Below are 22,910 nucleotides of genomic sequence, written 5' to 3'. Positions count from 1 at the left end.
ACACACACACAGATGCATGGATGAATGCTGGCATAAACATACACACAATAAATAGTTTGTAATTGTTTTACATTATTACCTGCCATGTATTGAGAAATTTATTAAATTAAATAAGTCCAGATCAAGAGTAGCCTGTAGTCATCATTTGAAAACTAGGTGTATCCAGTTTCCTCACTAATCAGAATATGTTACCATCAACCTTAGCTTGTGAATTTGTAGCACACCTGTATCTGTCCTGGTCCAATGTAGAACTTCTGTAGGATATTGATGAGAAAATCTTGAACTTCATACCATGGATAAATTGAATTAGAGCCATCCAGAACGATCACAATGTCCATGTAAGTCTCACATCCTGAAAGAATGAGTTTGCAGATAAAATGTTACAATCATAAGCATTGAGAATTACAAGCATTGAAAACTAATTACTACAGCCTTTAACACAAGTGTCATCTTTAAAACTTTGTCATATTCTATATTGAAGAGATTAAAAAATGATTTTCAACATTGACATGTGAAGATAACCGCAGACTCATGGAAACAATGTTGAAGATCCAAGAAAAAGGGACTGGAAACACCACAGAAATGTCACAGCTCATAGTGTTCCTCGTTAACTCAGGCCACGGGCGGGGCGTGCAGGTGCACCGTGCTTACTCTGGAAGGCTGGAGCTATGGTGCGGGAGAATTTGAAGCTGGCGTTGACCCTGGAGCAGATTCCTGTACTGTAGTAGGAGCTGCCACATTCATACGACCACAGTGGGCCACATGCCTGAAAGCAAATGAGAACACACTCCATTTTACCCTATGAAGATTCACTACAGTCCACAGAAAGTCATAACTGCATCTATAGGTAAGTCAACCTGCATTATCAATGCAGGTATAAGTGCTTCTGCACTAAAACTGCCACACATCCTGGACTGTCCATCTGAAATCAGCAGGTGTGCAGTGGTCAGGGCTTAGATGATCTATGAACTGGGTACTGTAGTCCAAAGTCTGATCTATGAAGTCTTTTCATCTAGTCCCACTGCTGTGCACAGCTTTGCTCTCTCACATAAATAAGGGAGGTGCAATCACAATGGGCAATTTTGAACTGACCCTGTCACAAATGGTCAGTGGTTATTCAGGATAGTAAATCCACTGTGTAATCCTGTGTCTGTATCATTTGGTGGGAGGATCCCAGTATGTGAGGATCCCAGTATGTGAGGATCCCAGTATGTTGTTACTTTTGAAGGGTCAGTAGTGGTAAAAAAGCTGAGGGAGAGTAGAGCTGTGGACTGAAGATGAAAGTCTGAAGAAATCTTGCCCCTCTTTCTCTCTCTCTCTCTCTCTCTCTCTCTCTCTCTCTCTATATATATATATATATATATATATATATATATATATATATATATATATATATATATATATAAATATATATCTCCATCTCTAGATATTTAAATATATAACTGCTTCAGAGCTACAGTGAGGTATAGTTGAAGACATTGCTGATATACATTCCCTGCAAAGTATCCAATCTGCTGTGCACATTTACTAGGTTAAACTATAAATCAGGCTAGCCAAAAGACAAACCTCTGACAAAGCAGAATGTTTTAGCATTAAGGGACTTCATGAAGTCGGCTACATGTGTTAAGCCTCTGCCAGCAACTACTTCTGTTATTGGTTGTAAGTAAGTGGGGTAGGGGCAGTGATGCCGGTAACGCGTTACTTAGTAACGCGTTACTGTAGTCGGACTACTTTTTTCAGTAACGAGTAGTCTAACGCAACTACTATTTAAAAACTAGTAGTCAGATTAAAGTTACTTATCTAAAACATCGTGCGTTACTATTTCTGCATTTCGGGGGAACGTAGGTTATTCATTCTTATTTTTTGGCTACACGTTTCTTGCGCGGTTATGTCATTTCTGCGGCGCCAAAGTCAGATGGAAGGAGAGGGTCGCCTTTAGCAGCTGGAAATACAGGCATTATTTTGATTTTATTTCGGTTAAGGATGACAACATTAAGGTGCGTTGTACACTCTGTGCTGGCGACAGAGTGCTGTCTACTTTCAAAAACACAAGGTCAAACCTGAAAAAAACCGGGGGGTGGCGGCGAACGTAAATTGTTACCGGGCGGGGTGTAAAATGGACTAAATTCAGTATTATATCACGATCTATCGATCGCCGGTGGTTGGCGCCAGATCGAACTAGTAACTCATTGAATCATAGATATGGATCAGAGGTAAATAAACTAGATTTTTTTTCGGCGTGAGATATCGAAAGTGTGGCGTGTGAGCGTGTGAAGACAGTCAAATGCGTGTGTCTCACGCTCAATGCGTGAGAATTGGCAACCCTGTAAGTGGGCGGAGTTGAACAGAAAGACTGTCTTATTTATTTATTTATTTTAAAAACAACAAAGCCTATTTCAAGAAAAAGTTTACAAATGCCAGTGTCATTTTTGATGTTCCGGTTAAAATACATGTCAATAAAGTGAGTATTGGCAGAACTGGTAGTCATTTTCCTGTTATAGGGGCGGGGGATCAGCCTCTGCTGAAAGTAACTAAAAGTAATCTAATTTAGTTACTTTTAAAAGCAAGTAGTCAGTAACTTAACTGAGCTACTTTTTAAAGAAGTAGTCAGTAGTCAGTAGTCGGATTACTGTTTCAAAGTAACTATGGCAACACTGGGTAGGGGTAAGTGCATAAAACAACTAAACCCCCTACAATGTGTACAGCACAAGGTGAACATAGAAGACATATTAGGATCCTCCTGAACTCACCACAAAGCTGTTGTCTTTAGGGTTGGAGGTAAGTGTCATCCCCAGTCTCATTTTGTCTTTACGTTCAGACACATTGGTCAGTGATATCTTTCCTTAACAGAATAAAACAAAACAACAATGAAACAGCCATATAAACATTTAGATGTGCATGCTGCTCCTATTTATGCAAATTGCACAAAGCTGTGGCCCAGCGCTGACCACATACAAAAATGCACCATGTGTTTTTACACATGGACTAGACACACAGCATCAGCTGAATCCACAATACACACCAAGGAGTCCCTGTGAAGCTATTTAAAACACACACTCACTAACAAAACCATGTCCACATGTCATCCATATGTATATATTTATAAACTATATATATATATATATATATATATATATATATATATATATATATATATATATATATATATATATATATATATATATATATGTATCTTTATACAGATGTGTCACACAGATGTACAGATGTGTAAAGGAATATAAACTGAGAACAGAGGAAAGAATGAATCACTGTGACCGTCTCCCCCTGCAGGTTTTCACACCACAAGATGCCTGCTAACACTTTACCAAACCACAACCCCGAAGCTCCAGCCAGCTGATTAACGGAAGGATCGAGCACTAATAACACCGGCACAGTAAACAGTTACGATGCCTTTAAAAGTGCATTTACACAAGTATCTGTGCGGGGATGGTTTGCTGGACTGTGGGCTGGGAGACAGAGTACCTAAATTGAGTTTGGAGCAGCTGGGGCCGGCGGCTCGGCGGCTCAGAGGACACTTATACACGTCACCCGTCTGATGTTGTCCGTTTGATTCCAGTGGCGCTCCCACCAGCAACCTGAGCGCAAACAACACCACAAAATCTTAGAAGCTTGAGAAGTTGAAATTCTGAAAATGTGAAACACCTGGAAACCTGGAGTCAGGCATAGGAGAGGATCGGGAGAGACGTGTTTAAAATTCCTGTGCTTTGCTGTTTGCTTGGGAAGTGTGGGTATTCCGGGCCGGAGTGACGGAACAGAAGAGATGACAGGTATGTGGGGTCGGTCACAGGAGGAGGGCTGTTGAAACAAACGGAGCTAGCCATTGGTGCACTTTGTCAATGAAAACACAAGGCGGGGAGGTATGTGAAGTGTGTGTGTGTGTGTGTGTGTGTGTGTGTGTGTGTGTGTGTGTGTGTGTGTGTGTGTGTGTGTGTGTGTGACAGCATGTGAGGCTGTGTGTTGTGACCCAGACTGACAGCACATAAACACACTGCACCATTAATACTGACCGACAGACCTGCACATTTTATAAATAAGTAAAGTCTCTCCTGAGACACACACACACACACACACACAACACACACACACACACACACACACACACACTCATTTGTTGACACACGCAGCTCAGTCAGGTGTGTTGACAGAAGTGTGTGACAAGCAGCAGCTGTTGTAGGTAGCAGGCCCTCTCTTAGACCGAATTACCACGGCTAAATAAAACAGTAGTCACAGGACACGAGTCCTCCTGGATAACAGATCTGTACATTGTGCCTTTTTTCCAGTGATTGCCAAATTCTTCAAATATGACAGATTTATCAAAGGGGAAATAAAAGTTCAAGGCTACACACCTGTCTAGGTCATCCTTGGCCTTTACATTTCAGCAAATGACTTAAAGAACAGAGAACATTGATAGCACAGGATTTTGAATGAGAGCAATGTTTTCAGAAATCCTCAAAACTATAAAGCTCTTCAGTAGAAACCAATTACCCTTAGACATACAAAAGCAACAGAGACAGCAGTTACAGACACAATAACAGAAGAAAGGCACAACAGGTATAGCAGTGTGTGCTCAGTCCACAGACCAGAAGATCTTTCTATGGAAACGACCACAAATCATATGGCTCCTGCTCCTGTCCTAATTTAAAGGGCAATTCCTGTTATTAAATAGTCCATTTTCTGTCATATAGCACTTTTCATGTTTTCAGCTTGGGCTCTCATGGACCGTCTAGTATGTTTCTTTCTAACCTTAAACACTGAACGTCTTTATTCATTGATACTCTCTCTGTACATTTGGATTAAACGGCTAATATAACTTGAGGTCTAGAGCACCGGGTGCCTCAGTCCCCAAAGCCTCTTTCTATTTCATTTTATATTAACCACCTCCATGGCAGTTGACTTACAGAGGGCTTTTTAAAAGTGTACATGCAGAAGGAAAGCTCACGTCTGTGCGTGTCTCATACGTGGACCCCCCGCTGACCTGACGGGACTTTCCGTGCCACACAGAAGGACATAACTCACCTGTCCTGTTTCTTCAGGACACTAGACCCTCTGAAGAGGGCTACATCAATCTTTGTTGCAGACATAAATCCCCAATTCAATCACCTTGCTTGGAAATGATCTCGGTCATTGTTGCATTCTTGAGTCGTGCATTCTCTCACCAAACAAAACAGGAGGAGCCATAGTTTGAGCTTTCTGCACCAATTTTGATCAAAAATCCTGGAAATCATCTTAGCTGAGCAGGTTCTGATATCGCTGACATTTTCATGACCAATAATATTGCTTTCTTTATTACTAAAATTATTTTTATCCCCGTCACCTCACTTTACATTAGGAAGTACAGCTCAGGACATCTGAGACGGAGCGAAAGAAAAAGAGAAGGGGCCTATTGTTCCAGCGGATTACAGGTTTTCAGCAGGGTCCAGCAATTCAGAGGCCTGTTAAAGCACTCAGAGTCTGGCTCATTAATGTCAGGCGCTCTCGGTGAACGCCAGCCACACAGATGACAGAGGCGCTGAGATCACCTCACTAGTGTGAGCAACACGAAGCCTGCACATACCTCCCAGCAAAGGCCCTGTGCTGGTGAGAAAGGCTGTGGAGGGTGGGGGGGGTTAAGGCGATGGGGATTCATGTGCTTGGGTGTTTTTGCCATTAGTAGAAAGAGAAGTTGGACCTGAAGCCAAAGCTTGTCGCTATTAATACAGGGGAGTAACGAGCTGTTTCATCCCTTTCACACAGACACAGTGGATGAGGGAAGGGAAGACACCTCTCCACACTCACCCATACACACTTACACACTTAGCAAACCCCGAGTGGGCCACAAACTGCAGTCTGAACTGAAGTGAGTTACTGAAAAATTCCTGCAGGAAATAATAGGGGAGGAAATTCTGAGCTCATGTTAGTGCTACTGTCCAAGCACAGGGATGCATGGGAAGTAGCATAATAAATAATTTATTAATCAACAATGTGGAAGCCTTTGTCAAACCAGTTCAAACCAGTTCAGTAATTTACATTCACCAATATTAGCACAGTGAGCGGTTGTCTTCCTTTCACAGACATGACCTTAACTCTGATAAATCATTTTTATTAAAATACAGATTCCGCAAGAGCAAAGCCAGTGGTAACAGTGCAGCACACTCTGAGCTCATGATGTAGTTGTGGAGGTTGGTTTATCCTGACTGCTTTGGCCTGGACTGATTAATCTGGCGTGCCAAACTACTCGGTCACATTGCACCAGGGCTGTATTTCAGCTCCACTCCAATACAGATGGAGCACTGGGAGCACTGGGACCACTGTGCTGCTTCAGGTGTTCAGAACTACCAAAACAACCAAAGGTCAGCGGCCGGCATGAAGCTTACACTGTCACCTAAATAAAAACACAAGCTCAAACTGGTATGTGTGTGTGTGTGTGTGTGTGTGTGTGTGTGTAATCCATTGCTGGTCTTCCTCTTCTCCGCTCATCACTGCAGCTCTCACTCACACAGAGTCAGTGTAGAACTAGAACCTCTACTAAATAATAGCTCAAGCCTTATATGGTAGTATCATTACATGCAGAGACCTAATGCTAATTTTCTTTGAAACTAAAGTCCAGCTTTCATTCAGATTGAGACTTTAGACAAAAGAGAACTGTTCCATGAGGGACGGACATTGGCATTGAGTCCAAATGGCCCGTGATGATGGATGGAAAATGAAATGTATACATATCAGAAATACCGATCAGAAAGATATATTTTTAAAGGACAATTTTGCTAAGCTCTAACCCAAGTCAGCTGTGTTTCCACGGCTGATTGTCCTCTCACTCACAGGCCTTAGCCACCCCCCCCTACAAAAAACTCTTTGGTGTAGATGGCAACAGCAAAAATACTGAAAGATTGCTGCAAAGGTCTTTAAATGCATGTGGAATAAAGTATTTGGCATTAGTCTTAATACTAGCAACTTCAGAGGGGCTTAAAAAGCTTGCAGTGGGGCTCTGCATGAAGGCATACAAATGCCTTAATTTTAAGACATTCTATGGGATTACTGATTGATTTCCCCATTGTATTGCAATGACTAAAACATACTTTTATATGGGAGATGTGGGCACGAAAAACGCATGCATATGCATCCGTACAGCATGAAAAACATACCCAACATTCATTATGTGTCAGTGGGACTAAAGATGGATGGACCAAATGTACAGCTCTGCTGCACCCCTAAAGAGCGTTTGCCGCTTCAAAGAGACATTTAGGTCCCAAAACAGCCCAGTGCTTCTGTAGACATGGGATTCCTGTAGTAGCCAACACATTCATCAACTCAGAAACAAAATATCCTGTATCCCCAAAAGGGTATTTCTTGGACCCCAAGAACTGCACAAAGCTGGTTATGTGTGGACAGGAACTGTAGAAAGTTATCAGGTTTCAGTGGCCAAGCCAGCAAAGCCGAGTGATCTGCAATGGATGTGAGGTTTCAGAAGCGAAGAGCAATAATGCAGCCTGCTTTTCAGCTTCTTTAAAGACAATGGCTGGAACCACAACATGACTCCTCACATTCATATATAGACTGTTTAAGTTGGCTCCAGGATCCCGCGTCCACTCTTCCAAGATTCCTCTGAGAATTCCAGTTTATCACTGCAAGAGTTTCATTGAGTATGCAGCTCTGTTCACACTTCAAATTCACCCACACATTTTTCTGACATGTCTGTTAAAAATCGATAGGTGTCTAGTTTGTCAGGTCCTGAGAAAGTCTCTTTTCGTTTCTCACACTTGAAGATAACACACGTGATGATTTTTTAATTATTTTTTTTTTGCAGAAGCACCAACACCTCAGTTTAGTTTGAATTGTAATCTAATACATTTGATCCAAAAAGGTTTTAGAGAAATAATGTATAGTAGCAAATATGCTAGACATGGGTTGAAAAAAAAACTCCACTGAGTGGTAAATTTCCAGGAACGGGGTTGAGTTTTGCTAGGAAGACTTATCAGAGAAGTCAAAGACATGGTGAAATTGTACAACTGTTGTGAAACTGTTCATGTGGGCTTAACATGCCCTTAACAGCTCTAATCAGGAACCAGTCAACCGGCAGGCCAAGCCTTTGTCCTTTGACATGAGAGGCTTTGATTCAAAATAGTGCCACACTTTCAAATATTCTCTCTTATCAAACCTTCAGCCACCAGTCCTCCTGAAGGAGCTGTGAATTTGACACTTCACATTCAGGGCTCCCTTTCACTGTATCCATGAGAAACATCAAGAACAAGACAGTGCTGAGAGTTCAACTTCTGATTTTGTCTTGATTTTTGTGTGGCCTCTCTGGTGCTAACAGTGATAATTAGGCCACTGCTGAATATCAAATGCTGCCCGTGCCACTGTGATGGAGGCGTACATAGTCTTGCCTGACAAATTACAGTTTGTCTTTGATCCAAACAGCGCTTGTTCTAACAGATTTGAAAGATACCAACCACTAATTTGTGGAACATAGCATTCGGTAGTTGTAAGATGATAGTTCCAAAGCTGTTAGCCTGTAATTACACAAAAAATAGCATGTGATGCTATGATGAGCACAGCTTACAGAGGCAACACAAACGCATGGAGCCCTCCGTCCGCCTGTTGCTTGGAACGATGCTTTGCGAGATTTCCACGAAGGCCATCGCTGACCTGAAATACACCGAATGTTTCAGTGTCTTGCCAAGACATGAGCAGAGAGGGAAAGAGAGAGAAAAAAGAGACGGCCCTGTGAGATCCCTGCACTCCTGGGCCTCGCTAACCACAGTTGACTTGTAACGGCTGCCAGTCTCTTTCCAGCCATACCCCCTGATGATACCTCGTAGGACCACAGAGGAAGTTCTCCGAGCAGCAATGCAGGGGGGGACCCTGTGTGCTCCAGAGGATCAGAGATCCGGGAGTAGGCGAGCGAGTGCACATCACTGTGTGCAGTCACCCATGTCTCCTAAATTATTATTTTATTTCCCTCATAGGAGAAGTAGCATGGATGAGGAGCTGCGCTCAGCTGTTCAGCTGGACCTCGGGCCAGAATATATAGCCCACCTCCTCTGCCCACTCAGATTAGGACTGGTATCATGGACAGGGAGTTTTTGACTGCTTGTTTGAGTTGTTTGCTCTGTATATTAAATAACACAAATAGGCTGTCGTATAACAGAGGCTGTATGAGATGGCATGTCGCAGAGAATCAGAAAGTGAGACATTTTTGAGTGGAGTCAAGTCACACACACACACACACACACACACACGCACACACGCACGCACACGCACACACACAGGCACACTCCTATTCAAGAACAGTTGTGTCTCTCTGTGCCTACAGCATTATTCTTGTTCAAAGCAATCAGCAGTAGCCAAACCCATGCTGACAGTTTGCTATTGTCATCAGCCTCCCTGCATGGCCTTCTCGCTTCTGAAACTCCCTGACAAACACACACACACACACACACACACACACACACACACACACACACACACACACACACAGACACACACACACACACACACACACACACACACACACAGACACGCAAGCGTGCACACACACATACACTCAGATACACAAGTGCACACATAAATAGGCGTACATGCTCAGAATTATATTGTATTAATTCCAACTTACCATGAGGCAACCTAAGCAAACATTCATTGACTCCAAGGTGTCGATGGGAAAACGTTTATCCAGCAACATTTATCAGTAATGAAATTAATGAGTACTGAAATCGTCTTTCTTTCTCATGTTCCTTGCTTTCTTGGCAAACATATATGATAATGTGGTTTTTTTAAATAGAATTCAATATTATAAAAATGTACCAGGAAATGTATATTGTTATATAAAAAGTAATAAAGCACATTTGACATGGCCATGTCTCTCTCTTGATCACTGTTATTCTTGTATTAAATAATACTTTTTTCTCTCTGTCTCTCTCTTGCTTTCACCCTCTCTCTCTCTCTGTCTCTCTCTCTCTCCCCCCCTCTCTCTCTTTCTCCCTCTCTCTCTCTCTCTCTCTCCCTCTCTCTCTCTCTCTCTCTCACACACACACACACACACACACACACACACACACACACACACACACACACACACACACACACACACACACACACACAGAAACCAGGCCAAGCATACACACCACACTCAAAAATTTCCTTTGGCCTGTAAACGATTTCCAGATGTGTACAACAGAGGGAGACAGAAGGGGGGTCTGTTTGGCTGCTGCCCAGTGAAGAAAGTCTTTGTTGATATCCGCAAATATCAGTCCAGCTAAACTGACAACAAACACTCCAATTTCAACCCCACGCCAGTCACTGGGCCGTTTCAGAACTGTCTGGAGAACTCCGGATGGGGAGGGGTACTGTATTGTAATCGTGGTTTGGAGAACAATAGGAATGTCATTCTTACTTCTCTTGAAGTGATCCATTTCTTCTCAAACAGTCACAGAATTGGCTTATAGAAGAGGCATGTTTGCTTCCTCTAAATGCTATGATATACAATCAGCTACTGTATGTTGACTATAGAAAATTGCACAGCAATGGGGCAAAATCTACATTAGATGTGAGAGGGAAATTCTTAAGGCCCTGTTAAGTCATTCGATTCACATCTGACCTCCATGTTCCAGTCTTCATGATCACATTGCAGGGTAGCCTGATTCATGGAGATACTGTTTGGAAGTAACACAGTCACAAACTCATTTATGGGCCTGTGGATGGAGGAAAGACCAGTGGGGACGTCCAAAGAACTCTTAGGGACTCAATCCAGTTGTACTAGTGATGCTAAAATGCATGTATACGAACTTGGAGAAATGTACACATGTAAAATGGCTTTTAAACTGTGTTGTTTTAGAAGTTGCCCTTGATGGGATGAGGACAGCCAAGACACAGGAAGTATTTAATTTTGGGATAACTACACTGGGCCTGAGACCCTGATAGATCCAAAATAGACATGATGACATCCAGTATCTGAATGAAGAGCAAGAGACAAATGAGAAACAGAGACTCAGGACACACACACACACACACACACACACACACACACACACACACACACACACACAGAAATACACAGTTTCCATGGCTAGCAGACAGACTAACGATGCCAACAAAAAAAAAATACATGCATCGTATCATAGGGATAGGGATATGGTGATGTCACTAGGATAAATTACAAATGTCCCCCTCATTTCAACTCTTATAATATCTGAAGAGCACATTGGCAGATTTCTCCATCTTTTACAGGAAGTGTAAACACTAGTGGTGAAGGGGATTCAAGAGACAAGGGGATTCACCGGTGTGCTTCAGTGAGTAACACTACTGTTCAGGTCTAATGTTTGAAGTGTTTACTGAGTCCCATCAACCTGGTGTGAACCCAAATTGGTCCTCGTGACCCCAAAACCCGAAGCACAAAGGAAGACAGTGGCAGAGGTGGAAGAGAGGAGGAGGCGGGGCTTCTCACCACTTCTGTCCGCCAGCCATGTGCTGCTGCACAGTGTAGCCGAACTGCGTCTGCTTCGGACCCTTTATGATTCTGGGATTCTTCGTGTCAATGTTGAAACAGTCATGGAGCCCTGCAAGAGGACACAGAGAATAGTCAAACACGAGCCGTCTGCAACACGGTAGGACAAAGAAGTCCGGCCCGTTGGCGGCTGCGATGGTTTTAGGGAACTGGCAACTCCAACGACAGCCTAAGGCCCCGAGGAAATATTTCACAGTGGCTGAAACAGAAGCCTCTGCCAAGACACAGATCTCCCTGCTAGGGGGTTGTGCATGTAAATGTACAACACACACAGGCACTATAAACCTCATCTCCGAGACTGGCGCACCTCCTTTACAACCAACACTGGGCTATGGTTTGAATGCTTGCTAGCATACTGGTGGGCTTTCATCCAAACACAGGGATTCATGAATAAATATTGGAAGTCAAATGTTTTCTTCATTGACATCTGTGAGAGATTTTATGCTGCTCATTTTAACCTTATATTTACTAGTGAGTTAGAAACATGAACTTAGAACCTCAGAACTTACAATATGGACTTCATGTGACCTTATTTGTATTTTAATGGTATCCATTCCTCAGTAAGGAATGTGCTGTCATTCGGTAGAACCTCTTCCTGGTGGAGCAGAGAGGCCCCCCAGGTGAGGGTCTGTCATCTGGGCACACTGAAGCCCCAAACACTCCCAGGGAGGTCCATGGCTGAAACAACCCTGTGAAAGTCATCCAGAGAGAGGGAGCTTTGTGCATGTAGCGAAGGGGCCAAGTCACAGTAGAGAGGCCGATTTGACCCCACAGAGGTTAAAATCTAACAGGAGCATGGTCAGTCAGTCCCATGGATCACAACGAGGTTGTCACTCTGTGAAAGCTGAGAAAAATATGGGCCATCCATGGCATCCACAAGGGAGTCTAAGAGGAGTCTGGGATTCACATTCAAGGAGTCCTTAAGCCATTTTCATACTGATTCACACATTAGCAACAATTACTCTGAGGATTTGAGGTTGACGTACAACAATATCATAAAAACAACATTTTATAAATAAAAGTATAAATATTATAAAATACCTTTTGAGCAGGATAATGTCTCATTTTGGCATACCGTGTTTGTTTAATTAATCAGACATATAAGTCCTTAAGAATAAGCATGAAAGCTTGGATAAATATCAGTCCCTGGCTTTATCTCTGATCTTATATAGAATAAATGTCTTCATGTATGTTGAAGTATGGGTGGGCTTAGTACAAGATTACAAGCATGACTTCTAACCCGTTTTATACATCTCTGAAGGCATATTCTCCTAATCTATCACAGGTGCACCCTTCTTTCATCCAACTACATATGTTGGGTGATTTCTGTGTAATTTGCAGCAAATCGTTGTTAACCACCTCAATGAAATTCTGATTACAACACACGGGGAGCACAAAACCAAACACACAGGGATAACAGAAAACTATTGATTTTTTTGAGGGGATATAAAAAATATACAACAAAGTGGCCTGATCAAAGTCTGGACTTTGTTATGGACTTTCCTCTCCTTGCCGGAATGTTCCCCACAAGGAAAAAGCAACCCCCCCCCCGCGCCCCCGGGTTTGAATTAAAGGTCTGATCAGTAGAGGCTTTCTTTAAAGGAGAATCACCCGCCCTACACCTGCTGCCAAAGTAGCTGAAAGCATTTACAGATGATAACATTGATAAGCTTAATGTCTGAAACTCACTGGGGTTTTTCTTTCCACTAATAACTGTTGATCATGCAGAGATGGAGGAGGAGTGTGGATACCTTCAGCCAAGCAGGAGAAGGTACTGAAGATGTTTTAGCCAGTCTGGCTTCTTTACATTCCTTTTTCTATTTCTCTTTCAGTGTTACCACAAATAAATAGACAGACAGAGAGAGAGAGAGAGAGAAAGAGGGAGAGACAGACATATAATAGAAATGCTATGACTTTTTAATAGACTACCACTGATGAATTTTCTAATAATACCAGAACATTTAAATCGCCTTGGTAATTCACTGTAAACAAAGAAGAAAATGTAGTGAGGATGAAAGAGGAAAACAGGAAGTGTTTGCTGCAAATTAATCACAAACATTAACTTATATGCCTGGGTCAGAGGCCAAATGATATTTCTGCCTATAGCACTGACAGGATTAAATAGATTTCCTGCAATAATATGCTCAATGTACAATAAAAGGCACCAAGTCTTTCATAGAGAAATTAATTTGACTCTTGGTTCACATACACATCGCAGGCAGCTCGTCTCTTTACTGACCTGCCTCCTAAATTCTCTTTCTCCATCCTTCCTGAAAACTATTTCTCCCTCTTTCTCTCTCTCTGCCAAGGCTTGAGCTGATAACAGCCAGACTAGTCTGACAAATGGACGTCCAAGCCTGTGTCTTCACATTGTTGATATTCGGTTAAAAAAAAAAAAAAACAGAGAGTCCTCCGTTCAGGTGAGAGTCCTCAGAAGCCCGAGCTGGAAGCAGCACGTGAGTTACGTAGTCTTCTCTGTGAAATAACTTACTGAGAATGGGACATCTCCAGTATTTAACAATGACAATCCTACAATGTGCTAATACATCAACGACATCTATGGTGCTAAGATGATGGATGTATTGATTTGAATTTCTCATATTACAAAAGACAGAAATCAAACCACACTAAAACATCACCATTTCTTGACAACTGATAATGCGATACATGAACTAGTGAACCCCATGTACTCCAATGGTGGCCCATGGCATACCTGTACTAAACTCACCCTGTGTTGTGGTTCACTTCACCCTACACAGGCCTGTCCTTCCCTCAGGGCCTGTGGGCAGACTAGTTAATAGCCATGATAGTCAGGCCTGGCTAGACAATCTGATGCCCCACCCCTCTAAATCAATGACTCCTTTCAGTTAGGCTAAACCTGTAGACTTTTATCTAAATATTGACACATTCTTTACATTATTAATTTCCTGTTCTACTCTATGCCAGATACCTTTTCAATGATTTTATTCTGGGATATTTGTGCTTACAAACAGCTATAAAAACCAGACAGAGAAACAGTTTATAGCTCATGTCTTAAGAAGTGAATCAACATGTGAATCACTTCAGTAGAGAGGAGGAATGAAATGGCTTAACACTAGTTAATAATAAACACACTCAACATTTATCCTCTCTTTAAAATGTAAACTTCCTTCCAAGTTTTATTATTGTTTTGCTATTTCAAGCATTAAATAGTATAAATGAATCTTTGGTAATGATACAAAGACTCTGGGCTTGTCACAAAAACTATTCCAAATATCAGACATCCGCATTTTTTAGTTCACTCCTGCAATGAATGGAAGAAGGAAAAGGAGAATCGGAGGCCCCACTTTCCATATGAAACCCTAACGTGGCAGAGCAATTTAGTAGAGCCAGTTATGTCAGCAGCTCCTGAAGCCGGCCTGAGCCTTCGTCTGACTTTCCTGTGCGTGGCTACTTCTTTCCCAGAAAAACAAACCTCAGCACAGTGGCGGGTGGCCCTGGGGCACTGGGTGTCCAGGCCCTGCCTTTGGCGTGGAATCAGACTACAGGAGCTTTAGCACAGCCACGTTGCCTTGTGTGAGTTGGGGCTGGAGCTCAGAAACCAGCGGATGACCCTGATCGCCATATTTACAAAAGACCTCAAACAGAAGGTTTGATCCGGGATCCCTAACAGCTCTATTAAAATGGTGGAATCTGATCTCGGTTTAGTTCTCGTGCTCGGAAGTGCTTTGAGAGATCCCATGTGCCCCCCCTCCAAAAAAAAAAAAAACCCAGACCTGTAAGAAGAACACAGCGCCCTTGACATCAAGAAAACTAACATCAGTCTACAGCTTGAGCAACTGAATAAGCCCCAATAGCATCACCTTTCCCCAAAGCACAAATCCAGAATTTAAAGCTCAATCAACTCAAATTCAAAACACATGTCCCAAAGTCTTGGCCCATCTGACAGTAAAACCTGAGCTGACTTGAACCAACGTCGAGCTTTAGGTGGAAACCCTGATCAACGTCCCTGTGGACCAAAGTCTTCACCACAGCCACCCATTTAGTCCACAAGAAAAATCCAAGCTCCGTTCTGCACTTTGCATGCGACACCAAAGCCCAGGCAATGGTCTCCACCATCTGTGATGGACATCAGCTTACCTCTCACTGATTCCTTTTTTCCTTCACAAATATTTACACGTAGAGCTGCTCTGATGCTAATGAACCTTACTGTTGCCCACTGGCTAGAATTACGACCCAGCTGATGTTCTTCTAACAAACACCACATGCCGGAAATGCATCTTGCCAACCCGTGCTTTGAAAGATTCCTCCACTCTAACCAGATGTATTACAAAAACAGTGAACACCAATATGCTTATAATGTCAGCTGGAACCTAAATATAAAGGGAACAGTGATGCCATCCATCTTTCAGTCTATGTTAGCTTCTCCTGCTGTGCATTGGCCAGTCTGGAAAGCCCATCAGGTTGCTGTTGAGAGACACCTTGCAGGAGAAGGAATCAGTGCTCCCAACGAAACAGACCTACTGTCGGCCTTTGCTGAACACCTTTTCCAAAGCCCTGGGCATGGCTAGACATACAACCACAAGTACTCATTCGGCTATGAAGGCCACAGAGTATGCAGACTGTTCTAGTGGGTCATCAAACCCTGAATACCACTAAAGACAGCATCAATCTCTACTATCACCTCACAGGGAAATGGGGTAAAGCCTTCCACCTGTGTGAAATATGTGTTTATGAGACTTATAGCACAGCTAAAGGAAGAAGACAGCAAGGACAGCATACTGCATATGACAGACAGAAAACAGCCTGAATAAATAAAACTCATGTGAACCGAGAGGGGAATACAGTGCAGCACAATTAATAACGTGTGTTTGGTCCTTTCCAGACAGACGGCGAGGGATGTTGCTGAGAAAAACACTACACAACATCAAAACATCAGCATCTAATATATATATGAGTCAAGCTTTTTCAGGTCTACACATTGAGACCAGATTGAGACATTTAGATGAGAAAAGCCAGCATACAGTATATCATGCTATTGTTAAGGGTGCCATTACCAGGTGTGCAGAAACCAGATGTGGTAGGAGAGAAGTAAGGGCGAGGTGAAACCTGAGTGCTACGTAAACTCTTCTGGGCTGGGAGTGAGATGTCTAGACCAACAGCTGGATGAAAAGCAGCCGATGAAGACCAAAACTGAATAGCACACGGGGTAAGCTTTCCCACACATCTCTCTCTTTCTGGCTCTCTCTCTCTCTCTCTCTCTTTCTCTCTCTGTAACACACACACACAAAGAGAGAGAGAGAGAGAATGCCTGAAAACTTCCAGATTCAGATTCAGATTACGCAAGATTGCACTTCTGACGCTGTCCCATATCTGATGCATTATATCCATGTCTTTCTGGTGCAGTCTATCCATATGTCTATATGTCTCATTATCTTCCATTTTCACACCACCTAAACCCCAAATTTCAATGCAAAATGTATTTCAATGCAAAGAGTCTTGCAGAAAGAAGAACGGTTCATGTCTGGCTCCTTCCCAGGCCTGTCACAGAGATAAGGATGCTGGTAAGTGTAGTCCCACTGCTTCATGCTTATCCTGCTTTTTGGAAGCTAACTATCATTCCGTTCTGTCTACTTAACCACGGGTGCTTTAGTCCTTCAGTCAGTTTGTTGACCCATGAATTGGAAAAGCAATCTAGCAAAGAACAAGTTGATAAACTAAAATAACCTTAGGTCACGTTTGAGTGAAATATCTCTGATCTTTGCTTCTGCTTTCTGTGACCAGGGTCTTTCATTCCAAAATAGTTTGGGGACCCTGTGCACATGGCAGAAGTCACTTGAATAAACTCTTAATAAGACTCGAGATCGTCCCTATGGGCTGCTGTGATGATAATTTCACTAATAATTGTGTGAGACCGTGGCAGGGGCCCAGGACATTGGAAAGTATGAATGCTCTGCGAGGAGTGCGATAACATTACCTTTCACTGCAAAGCGGCATGCATCACAACATGAAGAGAAAGGTGAAGAGTGAGAGCATGAGAAACAGTTAAGGCAGTCCAGAAAAAAACCCAGCATCTCCCATCTGTCAAGGCGAGACTGTGTACACGGTTCCAGCAAAGGAAAGTTTATATTGGTTGCATACACACACACACACACACACACACACACACACACACACACACACACACACACACACACACACACACACACACACACACACACACACACACACACACACACACTAGGCTTCTGCAATAACACTAGCTTATGACAAGTCAGACATGCAAAGAAATCCAATATAGTTAATGCTACTTTCTTCAAGGAAGATATGCAATTATATGCAATGTAAGCTCTGTGTCCCTCCAAAATGTCCACTACAGAGACATATCTTCAAAGCCAAAAACAACATACACACGCCAGACTACATGTACACTCACACACACACACACACACTCACTCACCTGACAGCATGGATAGGGTCCACAGCAGTAGAGTGCAGCAGTAGTACTCCATGTGTGTGTGTGTGTGTGTGTGTGTGTGTGTGTGTGTGTGTGTGCGTGTGTGTGTGTATGTGTGTGTGCGCGTGAGAGGGACGTTGTAAGCACGTGTGCGTGTGTGGGCAGTATGTCAGTCAATGTGTTCTCCGTAGTACCCAGGCCTGATTGACTCCACTGCTGCTGAGAAGAGTCACTATAATCTGGAGGAGGGAGGAGGAGACTGTGGCAACCAGAAGGAGGTGCACGTTAAGCTCAAACTCTCCCTAACTCTCCCTAACTCTCCCTAACTCTCTCTCTCTCTCTCTCTCGCGCGTTCTTGCTCTATTTCCATCTTTCAGTCATTCTTTTTACTCACTCACACACACTCTGTCTCTCTCTCTCTCCCCCTCTCTCTCTCTTTCTCCCTCACTCTCTCTCTCCCTCTCTCTCTCTCTCTCTCACACACACACCACACACACACACACACACACACACACACACACACACACACACACACACCGTATCCCCATCATTTGCACTGAGATTCACTCTTACGTTACTTCACTATTTTCTGAGTTTTATGAGTTTGACTGATTTCTTTCAAAATCCCATTAATGACAGAAGTGATATTCATAAATTCGAACCCATAAAATCCAAGTTGTGCAGTGATAAAAATGGAATGTACATTTCTCATTTCTACTTCTGGTGCATACATGTTAATGTACCAATATATATTACACAGTATTAGTGAACCTCTCAGATATGCCGATCTTGATATACATCCTGCAGAGGTCTGTGGTTTACATAGCTGGATTTTACAAACTGGTTTAACTTCCAGCACCCAAGCAAGCAATATAATTATACTTCACATAACATCTGATACTGACAATCATCTGACCGTCATTCAGACGTATGAACCACATTCCTGTCTGAATGTTACATCAGTTACATAGCCACTGTAGTGAAAGATTTGATCCAAACATCTTGTTAGTAAAACAGTCAATGTGTTCACATCTGTCTTTCTCTCTCCTCTTACTGTCTCTATCAACACACACACACACACACACACACACACACACACACACACACACACACACACACACACACACACACACACACACACACTATATATGATTGCTACATGTGAGGACTGGTGTATATGGTATATAAAAGCTATATGACAGTGCATCTGCTCTATGGCTCATTGTGATATTCATTCTAACTCTTTATAAATAAAATATAAACATTATAAATCATTCCTTAAACTTTTGAAAATACTTCACTTCATATTAGTATCTACTTGCTCCACATGTTGACTGCTTACATAGCCTATGAAATACAAGATAATACCTGTTAGCTTTTAGATGTAAAGCACTTCAAGGGCTTGGCTTACAAGTCATTCACCCACGTTTAGCAGGATGAAGATTGTTCACAGGGGGATCTATGAGAATTCACGTAGCTCTGTGGGCATCAGTAAATGGGCTAAAGCCCCTGGTGGTTTGCATTAGTCACACCATGTGTGCTTGTTTTCTTACCGCATACAGCTGGGTTTGTTAATATCAATGGACTGTAGTACTGAAAGACCATTAGTGACAGTAATTAATGACTAATGCGCATTTAATGCTTTAATCTTTGGTTTATTGGGGTGTGCCAAAAAATCATAAGGCATAGTGATTAGATTGAATTATAATTCAGATAATAATTACTTGAAATAAAATTAACAAGAATAAATAAATACTTTGCTGGTTCGGGTGAAGAAAGGTAAAGAAAAAAGGATCAAGAAAGTAGATGTAAACTAAATGTAAGTATGCACATGCATATTATACACTTAAACTTGTAAGGTGATCAGTAAGGTGACGTCTCCAGGAAAATGTTGCCAAAGTTTTACACATGCTGGCAGCTTATATGTTGTAACCTTTTATTTGTTTGTTTGTATTGAAATGTTTTATTTACTCTTAGAACAGACTGCATAAAAACGATGGTCCTGTGTACATCTGTGACTGCTTAACATCAGTTAGCACCGAGCTGCTAAATACACAAGAACCAGCCATTATAAAATAGTGGGAGTGCTTTGGGTGTTTACACACCATGTGATGGCTGCAGTAAGAGAGAGATGTGAGTGGTTAAAGAGACTCCAAACAGGCAAAGTGAAACTAAAGCAGCTGTGTGTGTGTGTGTGTGTGTGTGTGTGTGTGTGTGTGTGTGTGTGTGTGTGTGTGTGTGTGTGTGTGTGTGTGTGTGTGTGTGTGTGTGTGTGTGTGTGTGTACGAATAGGACCAGCTTCAAGGAGCAAGGAGGACGATGGTGTTCCCCCCAAAGGCTGGGAGATCGGACACTAAATCAATGAGCAGGTGAGAACAGAGGTGGTGTGGTGGAGGAAGGGTGGAGCAGCTCACCAGCAGGTGGGGTGTGTGCTCTCTTACCGCATGCACACTTCCTGCATGAGACTACATGTCCTACAATGTCCTACAATGTTCTAGAGCCTGGAGGACCTGAGATGTGTTTCCCAGGTGATGACAGCCGGACGTCAACACAGGGGATTAGTGTCAGGGCAACATTAGTTCTAGAACCAACCATCATTAGTAACCATATATGCAATGCATCCATTTATGAATGTGCAATTCAAATTTTTTTTCACAGGCTCCCCAAAAATGTTTGCTTTGTGCTTGCAGCTGTGTTTGTTTGTGTATGTGTGTGCGTGTTCGTCCTTGTACGTCGTCTCACCTCGCCTCGTTGCACCTGTCGTGTGTTACCTTTGGGCTACTTAAGTGTCTCGTCCTCGTTCCTCGTTCCTTGTTGTCTGACCTGTGTCGTGCTAGCTGTCGTTTGTCTTTTTGTGATTAACAAATAAAGAGAACTTCTGTAATGCTGCTCTTGTGTCAGCATCCTGTGTGCACGAAAGCCACATGAAAAAAATATGATTTAGGATATAATTATTAAGTACATGTAAATGCACTCATTATTGCAAAAACGTTACTATAACGTTAGCCCAAGTCAATTAGGATAACTTTGTTCTGAGAATGTCAGTTTAATGTTAATTTATTACTGCAAAAACATTATTTTAACATCAGTCTGAAAATGTTTGTTATTTTAATGTTGTGAAAATGTTAGTTTGACGATATTCTGAGAATGTTATTTTAATGTTGATCTCAGAAAATATTTTTATTGTTGAATCTTTAATGCAATATCTCACACAATGATGCAAATTTGATGCACAACAGTAGTGCTCTACTGTGCTCTCTCTGGAAGAATTATTTCCAAGTCCTAAATCCTGATTGTTTTGATAACTGATTATTTATTACTGCTATATCTGCAATGTACTGACCCTAGTATTCTGAGATTCAGGAAGATACCAAGAGGATTATACTTTTAATGAATATATCAAGAGAATATACCAGGAGAACATACCATTAATGAAGATACTAGGAGAACACACCGTTCATGAAGATATCATTGCTTGAAAGCTCACTAGAATAACCAAGGTACCTAACCTTAGACAGACCTAATCAGAACAATATGCCTCGAAACCCTCTTGGGGAACAAACGGACCCCGTCTTCCCCCTGGCAAAGGCAGAAGAACTGAAAGGGGGGGTGGAGTGACCCTGGGGTGGGCGAGAGGGGGGATGTGGTGGGGTTATTCTGGTAACCATCACAACACAAACATGAGGCAGCAGGGCGGCAGGTTTGTGGCGATGTAGCTCATGGTGCAAAAATCTCCTACTGTCTGCTTGCAAGACATCAACAGTCACAAACAAATGATAAATTGAAGCGGAACCTGCAATTAAAATTAGCCTCCCCCCTCACCCCATGTAAATAGAGGAAAACAGCCAAAACAGAGAAGCAGGGCAGGAGCTGGATTGCCTCTGTCAGTGTTTCCATAGAATACTGGGTCTGCACCACCCCCCCCCCCCCCACACACACACACACACCATAATGCTGTATTGCAGAAATTTACAGAGATGGGACAGAGAGAGAGATGCCAATGAATGGCAAACCACTATGAGAAACCACACAGTCACCCTGATCACCTGATCAAAATGCTTCCAGCATGATGCAGCATGGAAGACTTGAACTGGATAGATCAGGCTCCCAGAGGATAGACAGAGAGCTCAGATGTGAAGAGCCTCGTTTATCTCCATCATTAGGTCATGTGAGAGCTGTGGGTCTCCATCACAAAGCCTCAGATGAATCGCAAACTGAGCTTCCAGAGCAAGTGGTAGTGGAAGCTTTAATTACTGGATATCTGGGTGATATAAGGATAATGTAGCTGTACAGTGAAGGGATATTTGTTTTAAAGGATTGTCTTTGTGTAATCACGCGTCTATCTCCTTAACTTGTACGTTATGTTCAGCAGGGCTCTGTAGAAACACAAGCCTATACCTAAATTAATCCTGCTAAACTTAATCTTTAAAATTATACTAGAGGATACAGTTTTAGAATGAGTGTGTGGTGAACTACTGGAAAATATATTGTCCCAATGTGTCATGTCTGATGATGAGTTGTTTAGATAAGTACCAATGAGAGCAGAGGAGGAAATCGAATGGCAGACAGAAGTAAACAACCTAGATGATGTGCCAAATCTAGAGAAGCAGACAATACATAGTTGGGTGAACTGGAGGTTTCTGCTGCTTCTGAAAATAATGACAGCCAAGATCGTCACTGCAACTGGGGTATCTGCCCCATTTGTTCTCTGACTCCCCAAAGGCTGCAGACATCAGGTCTTTATCCATTATACATTGTATTGTGAATACTGCAGATTGCTGGCACCGGACGGATGGACCATTTGCCCTGACAACACTGCCCACCAGCTTGACTACTGCTGATGTTTGCAAGCCGTTGATGCACAAGCCGACCAGAAACATGCTGCTGAATAGCACCTGATCTGCGCCTTATATACAACAGTAATGACCCAGTTCTGGACCCCCTCTGGCCATTTACACAAATTGTAGCCTC

At 42.5% G+C, this 22,910-nt stretch overlaps 1 protein-coding gene across 1 annotated transcript in view; it reads right to left on the bottom strand.

The window, feature by feature from the left end:
- itga11a (integrin, alpha 11a) overlaps nucleotides 1-18,165 on the bottom strand; it is a 42,242-nt gene extending 24,077 nt beyond the window's left edge. Inside the window, exons 1-6 of the mRNA XM_076998470.1 lie at nucleotides 17,943-18,165; nucleotides 11,444-11,555; nucleotides 3,484-3,596; nucleotides 2,751-2,842; nucleotides 652-766; nucleotides 225-352 (exon numbers count right to left, since the gene is read on the bottom strand). Coding sequence (XP_076854585.1) covers nucleotides 225-352; nucleotides 652-766; nucleotides 2,751-2,842; nucleotides 3,484-3,596; nucleotides 11,444-11,555; nucleotides 17,943-17,994 — 612 coding nt within the window. The 5' untranslated portion in view covers nucleotides 17,995-18,165. The remainder of the gene's footprint in view (nucleotides 1-224; nucleotides 353-651; nucleotides 767-2,750; nucleotides 2,843-3,483; nucleotides 3,597-11,443; nucleotides 11,556-17,942) is intronic.
- Nucleotides 18,166-22,910: the final 4,745 nt, after the last annotated feature.

This window comes from Brachyhypopomus gauderio, chromosome 1 (genome assembly GCF_052324685.1).
Source record: "Brachyhypopomus gauderio isolate BG-103 chromosome 1, BGAUD_0.2, whole genome shotgun sequence".
NCBI classification, from domain to species: domain Eukaryota; kingdom Metazoa; phylum Chordata; class Actinopteri; order Gymnotiformes; family Hypopomidae; genus Brachyhypopomus; species Brachyhypopomus gauderio.
Note: the sequence above shows the minus strand (reverse complement) of the source record. Positions and strands in the feature narration are given on the sequence as shown.